Below are 9,756 nucleotides of genomic sequence, written 5' to 3'. Positions count from 1 at the left end.
GGATTGAGAGCAGCCCTGAGGAGAAAGACTTGGGGTGTTGGTTGATTGAGAAGCCATGACCCATGCACATGACCCATCAGTGTGCGCTCGCAGCCCAGAAACCAACCATATCCTGGGCTGCATCAAAAGGAGCGTGACCAGCAGGTCAAGGGAGGTGATCCTGCCCCTCTACTTCGTTCTCCTGAGACCCCAACCTTCAGTACTGTGTCCAGCTCTGGGGGCCATGAAGATAATCAGGGGACTGGAGCACCTCTCGTATAAACACAGGCTGAGAAACTGGGCTTATTCAGATCAGAGAAGAGAAGGCTCTGGGGAGAACTTATAGCAGTCTTCCAGTACTTAAACAGCAGCTAAACTTTTCTAATAAAGTAGACAGAAAAAACATACTCCAGAAGAGCTTAATGCAGCACAGTGGAATAATGGCAACGTGTCTGTTGGTATCAAATGATACGCTTTCTGGCACTAAATTCTTGCTTCTAAACTCATTGAGCTTCATCAATATTGAGTGTGAAGTGTCAGTTTAACAGACACCTAAACCCAGTAATATTGTAAATAGACTAGTTCCTTTGAAAATACTTATCAGCCCTGTTCTCAAGCTAAAAAATAGCGATAACACAGGAGCCCATGACTATAAAGCACAGGTTAGGATACAGTTGCTTGGTAGAAGCAGGCTATGTGGATCCAACTGACAGCAGCAGAACAGATGCAGCTGTGATGGAATGCATCTCTAGGGATTAGCCTCTTCTTTTATGTGCGAAAAATCTGCTCAGCATGACCAACGGGAGACAGAGAGGAACTGAGTGAAAAAAGCAGACGCTACCAAAGCACTTCTTGTCAAGCAGAAATACTGCAAAAAGGCCACAAGGGGTCCTGCTGCACACAACTAGCACAAGGAAAGCCGCCCAAAGCGGCAGGGAAAAAAAAAAAAAAAAAAATTTCTCTTTAGTGCTAGATCAAGTACCAGTTTCAGCTCTGTCAAGAACAGGCTGTCTGGGAAGCCTCAACCCCCCAAATCCCCACATGGAGGTGGGGATTTGCTTGCTCTTTTAGAGATGACAGTTGTAAATAGGCTTGCATTTAATTGCATGCAACTGTCTAATTCATGGTGATGCTGTGAAGCTGTATCCAAGTAGGAGAAAATGTAAATGGATAAGGACAGGATAAGGACATCTAGACTCTTGAGCATATTTTGAGCAGTGGCATCTGTATATGGGTCCGTAAGACCCACAGGTTTTGTCTCTGCACCACAGGAAGAAAGTAATGTTCCATAAAGTAAGTAATGTTAAAGCTATTTATACAGGAGACTTCAATGTCACTTCTGTCCCCATTAAGCACTGAACATCTGTTAGCCCTGAGCTGGAATTTCCAGTCATGGGTGAACACTGAGCTTGTGGAATTAATGAGTTCTTGTAACTTCTCATTTCAGAGAGTTTGTGATGTTTTCTAAAGGAAACAAAGAGCTCCTAAAGGAGCTCATAGAAGAGTTCAGTCATTTTCTCTCCCATTTACTACAGACAGGTTTGAATGGTTGTTTCCAAGCCAGTGGTTCAACAGTCTGACAGTAGCTCAGGATGCTCAAAATTAAAGCTCTGTGCAGTGGCTACACCAAATGATGGAACAGAGGGTACAGTGCACAATGAGACTCATATCGCTCCAACATCAAACATCAAGTTCATTAATGCTCACAGAAGCAGCCTCTGGCTTGCCTGGGGCTAGCTAGGGCAAGCACCAGTTGCAGGCTCTGCACCTGCATCCAGCTTCTGTGCCAGGCAAGTAGCCGCCTCCTCCATACCAATTACTCTGGTACACGCTGCCTTTTCTCAGCAAGAAGCCGGCTCACAAGACAAAACACAGAGCCCACACTGTGGACAGAGGCTGCAATTTCTCCTTTTATTTACAAAAGCTTCATTCCAACTGCATAAATAACAAATCCATCCCTAAATCAGGCTAGTAGTCAAACTGTTACAGTGGAGGAGTGTAGGAAAGAAGTTATTTTTCCAGGTAAGCTAACTTTGTTCAAGCCTCTGGCTTCCCCTAGAACTAAAACTGTAAAAATTAGGTTAACAATTAGGATAGCAAATCATGGAAGCTCATTTATGTACCTGATTATCCTAATTCCGGAAGATGTGGAAGAGGAATATACATTTTCCCTGGCTTTTTACACAAATTCCTTCCTGTAAGCATCACCAATGGTGGCAGGATGTAGAGGGGAAGATGGAAAAGACCTCACCTTATGGAAGCTGGGAGGCAAATCTGTGAACCACAGAAGTAGTCTCCTTTCAAAGAGTTAGCCTCTTCTTTCTCCTTCACCCTAACTCAGTGAATAGGAGGAGAGAAATCCTCCCCACTGTCATGACTTGAGGCCCTGGTGCTCAAGGAGTATGTAACTCAGTGACTTCCAGCACCTTGTACCAGCAAACAGGCTGTAGTTAAGGACAGTATCCCTGTTGATGAAGGCTTATTAGAGCATGTTGTTACAGAATTCAAAAATAAATATTCGCCTGAAAAGGCATGGACAGAACATAAATAACAGTTTACCTGAAAACTCAAGAGATGCAGTGCGACAAATAGATATATTTATTATTATTATTTTTTTTTGTTTTTTTAAATAACAGTGCCAGGATAATTGCAAATACCTTTGTTGCCAAGTATGTGCTTTTGCTTAGCGATTTTGTGTCCACAGTGATTTATAGCTACAGTTTCTTTTTTTCCTATTGGGTTCTTCCTAGGATAAATAGAGTGACTAAGTATTTGGAGCTACCACAAACTCATTAGGTGTGTAACACAGTGAACTACTTCACAGTCATAAACATAATCCATAAAGCAAACACACAGGGAGACTGTTTTGTTCACAGCTGTAGCTGAGAAGCCTCATCTTTTTGGCATCTTGCTATTTCAGTCAAAGTGGATTGTGTTCTCCATTGTTACCCTTTCGAAAAAAGCCGTTATAAAAATTACTTAATAGAAACATACTTTCATATTTCAACACAGTTTGTACACCAGTTTCTCAAAAACTATTCTAGAAAAGTCAGCTTGTTCAACCTAAGACAAGAAGAAGGTAAAGTACAGAAAACTAGAGTAACAAAACCACCTAATAAAAATAAGAATGTCTGTAGCATGTAGTAGTTTGTTGTAACCAACTGAAAGAAAGAAAACCCCTCACTAGAAGTTGTAAAGTAGTCCAAGCTACATAGCTACTATATTTTGTAGCAGGTATGTTTTCTACCAGTCTTGATTTTTATTATTTATATTTTAAAAATAACTTATAATAATAATGAGTTTGCCTACCAGCAGCCAACTCAAAACAACAGAAAAAGAGAAAAAAACCAGCCACCATTACAGTGGTAGGAAGAAACTCTTCCCAGCAGCCAATTTGTTGGGTCCAATCCTTCCCCTTTTTAGCAGTCCTGATCAGTCAAAGTTCGTGGCTATATTCAGCTTATTGGGTGTTGAAGTTCTTCAGTGCAGACTTGGGTTTCACTGAAAGGGGTGATATTTTCCTCCTCCATAATCTACCATCAATTCTTCAAAGTCCTTGTAGCAGCAAGCTGAAAGGAAAGGAAGGGGGAAAATACTCCATCCAGGTGTGAAATGATTCATAGGCGGCATCTGAGCTATTCAAAGGATTCCGTCAGCCCTGTCCTCAATCAATAATACTTAAGCCTGAATCACAGCCAAGCGGGCTGCGATTTTATCTCCTCTGTCAGATGTGAGAAGCTGCCTGTTTGTTCTTGAGTTAACTTGTTTCATCTTTGCTGACACAATATCGCAACTGACTGCACATATTTTATCACTTTGAACCCTGCTCCGGTGTACAGAAAAATAAACCAAGCCATGCCCATTGGTAATCCACATAATACAGCAACAGCGGAAGCAACAGGCCATCTTGTGTGCTAGACTCTGCCCAAAAGTGATGACCTGAAAGGAAAAGGGAAATACAAATAAGACAATCATTAGAATGATGTAAATCTTCTCAAGACAGCTTCAGAGTGCCTTGAATAAGAGTTATCACAGATTTTCAAGCTCAGAGTCTTTGTCCATCTTGCCACTATGTGTAACATGGAGAGTCTGTGCACTGATGCAAGTTAACTCTCCCTTTCTGTCCTCTCCACAGAGTAACTGAGATTAATCAGATGTTACATCCCCCTGTGATATCCCAGGAAAAAACAACACAGCCTGAGGAGAATCCTCAGGGTTGTGGTGTACAGCTGTGTCTCTACAGTGCTGCACAGTGGATCAGAAAAGTTTGGATGTTACGTCCATGGGTACCTCTAAGTGTTAAAGTTCCAGCTGCCTGTAACAGTGACAAGAAGACCTGACCAATGGTCAGTTCCTTGGGATATTGGTAGTTTTAAGACTACAGTGGAGGTATGGCTTAAGGGTGAAAACACAGACTGTCTGTACATGTGCTTAATTCTGTGCCTCAGTCTATGCACCTGATAAGTGTTCGCTGCTGGCGTGAAAAAAAACTTGATTGAAGCAATGAGCTAAAATATTGCCCTAATGGTTCATGCATTTTTCTACTGGTAGTAAAATGAAAGAGTTGATGAGTCTATGTTCAATCAGCAGTAGAAGAGAAACCAAGAACAGGATTTTGCTTAAATTTGTTTTTCCCAGCCTGGACTTCAAACTGTTACCTGGTTTTATGAATGAATTTTCCCCAGAATAATCTTTGCATAAATTTCATCCCTGTCTGAAAGGCTGGGTTCATAAACGGATGCAATAGGTGCAGAAATGTCTGCTTGGAAACCAAAGTGCTCTTGTGAGGAAATAGACATTTCTTTGAAGTTTAGAAAGTATTTTCTCCTGCACTGAATAATATAAGAAATTAAGATAGAGAATTACTTATTCTCATTCCCATCCCCTAAGGGAGAGAACGCTTGAGAGGGTTTAAAATAAAGACTGATTGTTCTCTTTTTTCCAAAAGTCCCACACTGGAGGGGGGATTTACACCAATGCTGTGTCCCATCTGTTGAAACATGTCGCATGGCATTTGATTTTAACTGTTTGATGCTTGCTCTGTATCCCATTCTCTTTATTTATTTATGTGGGTAACCTCTAACACAAACCTTAGTGTCTTCCATCTGTCCTTCTCAATGTGATTCTCAGGACTTTCGCTCTCATAGGAAGCCAAGTAAAGTGCTGCAATTGGAAGCAAATACAGTATGTTAGGCCTACTAACATTTTAAAATATGCTTTCCGTGGAAAGTGGCTGAAATTAAATGAAGCAGGCTTATATTATCCATCCCTCAGATTAGGGTTCCAGAATCCATTAGGAAGTATAGCATTGCTTATAATTACATCCAGACAATACTACCAAACAGTGCATGAGAACAAAGACTACCCTGAGGGGTAAAAACCAACTATCAAAAACTCAAAAGCACAGGAGTGGAAGAAAACAGTCAAAAGAAAAAACTGAGCCTAGGGACATGGTGCTTTTTTGTAAGCAACCAGTGAAGTCCCATTTTCTTTCTCAAGCAGCACCTTTTAGTAAAGAATCCTGAAAGTCCATATAAATACATTTCAGACGATGTTTAGAGGGATCACAAATGCTTTTTTTTCATTCCATTTCAGGGAAAAGGATAATGTAAATTCTCATAGACAACATGCATGTAGAAAGAAAATTCTTGTTTTCTCTCTCATTTGCAAGGAGCATTTTTTGCTTACCAGAGATGTCTCAGGACAGCGTCTTTCTTTACTGTGAGGAAGCAACAACTTAACATGAAGAGAAACTAAGCAGTAGCCAGTGACACCAGACATGCAGGAAGCCTGGACCTACTTACCATCATCACTGAAGACTGGGACAGTGAGCAAGTACTGCAGAATCTTCCGATCCCTCTCAAAGGGACACTCCACTTGCTTCCACGTCATGAATTCACTGACTTGTTTTGCCAGTTCCCAAAATTTCTATCAGAATAGAAAACAGAAGAGGTGCTATATACTGAACAGTACTGTTCACCCTGAACATTTTTTTTTTTTTTGAAAGACAGACAGATCCTGCTTTCAAGTCCAAGGCTTAGATTCTGCCCAGCTTTTGAACGTGATCTTTCTTGACAACTCAGTGTCTATCTATCTTCTGCATTTCTGTTTCGAATTGAGATGACTTCCCACTCCTCCACCCCAGTAAAACTGTTGTTATTTGTGAATGTAAACAGTAGACCATGAGCTGCATTCATTTTCTTTTCAAGGAGCTGCTAATGCTCCTTATGCCTAACTTTTCACTTTGATTATGGTCATGCTTGTCTGTTTCGCAGTGAAATTTCTAGTAATTTTTGAGATGTTTAATACTGATATTTTGAAATGCAGATGTTCCATTTTCATTAGTTAATCTGAAATGCTTGATTTTCTTGCTGGAAATTTATGCCAAAATAAACATACCCCATGTAGGGTGTTGATGTCACTGACTGATAAACTCTTTCAATTAAAGCTTAACATGCGTCAAGTGCACACGGATTCCTTGAATAAAAGGACATTCCAGATCATCACATAGTCTAACTTTAGAGCCAGGCTAATTCGGTCAATGACTACAAGTGAAATGTACTGTAATTTTGTTCGAGTGACCCAGGCTTCTTGAAATCTGAAAGCATCAGAAAATAAATCACTGGGTAATGCACAGAGTCAGATAACAAGCATGAAACCAGAGGCAGAAGAATTGCTGCAATACAAGGGACTCAAAACTTCTTCACTACTGCTCTAATCATGTTTCTTCAGAGACAATCTGTGACTCACATGTAAAAATACTACAATATGTATCTCAACAAACAATGAACCCACCTTTTATACTTGGAATTAAAAAAGAAGTTCTAAAACACTGATTTGAATGACTTTGTCATTAAGTATAATACACTCGTGAGTTTAAATGTTTAGATGAATTTGAGCACTGGGAAAAAGTTCTGACCTATTTCCACACTAAAAAATGTGAATATCAAAAGGGTTTCTATAAACATTCCATCCTCAGTAAGACTGTTTTTTCCTGACTGCTTCCCAGCTCCTGTGTGAAGTAACAGATATACTCAAATTCCAGTCTAACTTTGCTTTCCCAGAATCCAGAGGAAGCTAAACCATGATCTGCTTCAGTTTTCTGTTAAAGGGGATAACCCTGTATCAATACCCCACTTAGTGCTCTACTTACTTCAAAATTGATATGACCATTTGGAAGACGATTGGCACAGCCCTCATTGAGGAAGTAAATATCTTTGATCAAGAGGCTGAAGAAAGGTATTACAATCTAAGGAAAGAACAATATTATTCTCAGTCTAGTCTTGAACCAAAACATAATGCTCTATAGAATAAAATAAAAGGAAGACAGGTGGTACAAAAGGTAAGCAAAATAACAGAGGACTAAGATCTCTGTGATATCTCTCTCTTTCACTACAGGGAAATTTTGCATTCAACACATTTTAAAATACGTGATATTTCTCTAGAAAGGAAGTCCTCCCTTGGATGGCAAGCTAATCCCTATAGTTTTATTATCAGCTTTGTGCCAAACTGCTTCCTTGAAGTCTTCCTGGCATGTAGATCTCCCAGGGTCACAATTAAAGTACCTGTTGGCAGTCCACGGCTTGTCAAATGTGGCTATGAGGCTTGTTCAGAACAACTATATGCTTAACATTTCATTTCTATGTTGTGTCCCTCTTGTTTTCACTTTCTCATGCTCCTTGCAGATTCCAAAATATAATAGCTCAGATGTGCACACTTCTTGCATGTAATTCCTGCACGGTGTATCTTAATGAAGTTCTCCCTCTTGACAGGAACTTGCTTGGTAAATGAGGGGAGTTGCACATTAAAGCACAGCATGGAAAATTTGGGGCTAGAAGCACAAATGGCTTTAGAGCTTCAGTTCCCTGAGCTCATGCAAGAGATTGAACCTTGGCAGTGACTGGCTCAAAACAAAGCAACATTTCCTGCCAGCTGAACAAATCAGAAGTATTTTTCTTTGGAGAATGCTGGAACATTCTTACATTTTTAAAATGACTGTATTTCCATTTGCATCCTCCAAGAATTTTCACAGCCACGTGTTCTTGTTGCAACTGGGGATAAAACAAATATCACTGTTTCCATGAGAGACTTTCCTGCACCATTTCAGTATCTGTAAGTTCTTTCTTTGAAGTATAAAACTCACTTTTATCTGAATAGAAGTAAACACCTTACATTTAAACTTCTGGTAGTTTGAATGATATGTGAACAGATCCCTGGGAATCAGAAAAAAGCCCACCCTGTTTTTATTTATGTGTATTTATATACACATAAATTTATCTATTTATGTGTATTGATATACACAAGTATAACAACAACATAGACCATCAGACTACACATGGATTTGCTTCATCCTGCCTGGTAGTTTATTTTCTGAGCATCAAGATCAGGTTTATTAAACACAGAATGAAGTTCTAATATTATAAGCAATTGATGAGCAACTGCTTATAAGTGGGGAGCATCTAGGAAGCTATTTGGCTCCTTTCCAAGAGAACAAGAACTATAACTGAGATTCTGCATTAATGTGTGACCAAATCCAGTTTATTTCTCAAAAGCTAATTTATTTTAAAGAGTAAAGAAAGATGCAACCTCTATTAATGCATAATTCACTGCCACTCTTGAAGGTGGAATTCAACACACTGTATTCCACAAACACCTGATTAATCTATTTCCACTAAAAAACTCCAGAGTATATTTAAAGCTCATAGAATCATAGAATAGTTAGGGTTGGAAAGGACCTTAATATCACCTAGTTCCAACCCTCCTGCCGTGGGCAGGGACACCTTACACTAAATCATATCACCCAAGGCCTCGTCCAACCTGGTCTTGAACACTGCCAGGGATGGAGCATTCACAACCTCCCTGGGCAACCCATTCCAGTGCCTCACCACCTTAACAGGAAATAATTTCCTTCTTATATCCAATCTAAACTTCCCCGGTTTAAGTTTTAACCTGTTACCCCTTGTCCTATCGCTACAGTCTCTAATGAAGAGTCCCTCTCCAGCATCCCTATGGGCCCCCTTCAGATACTGGAAGGCTGCTAGGAGGTCTCCACGCATCTAAAATCTGTACACAGGAAGGGGACTCCACAGAATCTAGACAGAAACTCAGACTAGATTTGAATTTTAGAATACCTTCTCTGAGTAAATTTTAAAGCTTTCCCACCCAAAACCATAGACTGAGCACAAGTAACAGCAATAAGAACAAATTACTAGGAACCTCATTTCAATCCTTGGCCTTTCCATCTCTATTACAGGTTTGTGAGATAGAGTTCTCTGTCAAAAGAGACAACCTGAGGCAATGTACTTATTATATTTAAATAATCAAAATGATCACTTAATGTTTGCTGCTTTCAGTTAGCACCAAATCAAACTGGCAGCCCTAAGATGGTCATTTTCATTGAGCCACCAGTTTCCTCAAATATTCCATTTACTTTCTTGGTAGCTTAGAGGTAATATTTAGACACTCCCCATAAAGGGGTAGTTTTTAGGCTTTTTATTCTTTTTAAAAGCCTACCAGGGGTAGAGTTACTGAGAACCAGAATTCCAAGACAAAAGCTTACCATGAAACTTAACAAGCACATTTCATCTTCACCCATTGCCAAGCCATTTGCAAGCATACCTTCTCTCTGCTGCTGTGAGCTGTCAAGGACCTTTGAGTGGCTCCACGCAGAGCGGTTCGGTAATTGTAAAAATTGCTAGAAGGGTCCATCTGATGCTACAAGCCATGAAAAAATGTAAATAATGAGCCAGTGTCATCACCACACACAGTTCTTTTTCA

At 39.9% G+C, this 9,756-nt stretch overlaps 1 protein-coding gene across 4 annotated transcripts in view; it reads right to left on the bottom strand.

The window, feature by feature from the left end:
* Positions 1-2,554: 2,554 nt before the first annotated feature.
* The window catches only part of RASGEF1B (RasGEF domain family member 1B), a 30,220-nt gene continuing 23,018 nt past the window's right edge, over positions 2,555-9,756 (bottom strand). For 3 of the 4 annotated variants that reach the window (XM_057411093.1, XM_057411092.1, XM_057411094.1), the window contains exons 10-14: positions 9,598-9,693; positions 7,133-7,228; positions 5,784-5,907; positions 5,070-5,142; positions 2,555-3,918 (exon numbers count right to left, since the gene is read on the bottom strand). In XM_057411093.1, coding sequence (XP_057267076.1) covers positions 3,894-3,918; positions 5,070-5,142; positions 5,784-5,907; positions 7,133-7,228; positions 9,598-9,693 — 414 coding nt within the window. In that variant the 3' untranslated portion in view covers positions 2,555-3,893. Of the gene's footprint in view, positions 3,919-5,069; positions 5,143-5,783; positions 5,908-7,132; positions 7,283-9,597; positions 9,694-9,756 lie in introns of those variants that run through there. The other variant, XM_057411095.1, reaches the window with a different exon arrangement.

This window comes from Pezoporus wallicus, unplaced genomic scaffold, assembly GCF_028554395.1.
Source record: "Pezoporus wallicus isolate ANWC-B61680 ecotype Strahan unplaced genomic scaffold, APGP_CSIRO_Pwel_v1 contig_2439, whole genome shotgun sequence".
Taxonomy (NCBI): Eukaryota; Metazoa; Chordata; class Aves; order Psittaciformes; family Psittacidae; genus Pezoporus; species Pezoporus wallicus.
Note: the sequence above shows the minus strand (reverse complement) of the source record. Positions and strands in the feature narration are given on the sequence as shown.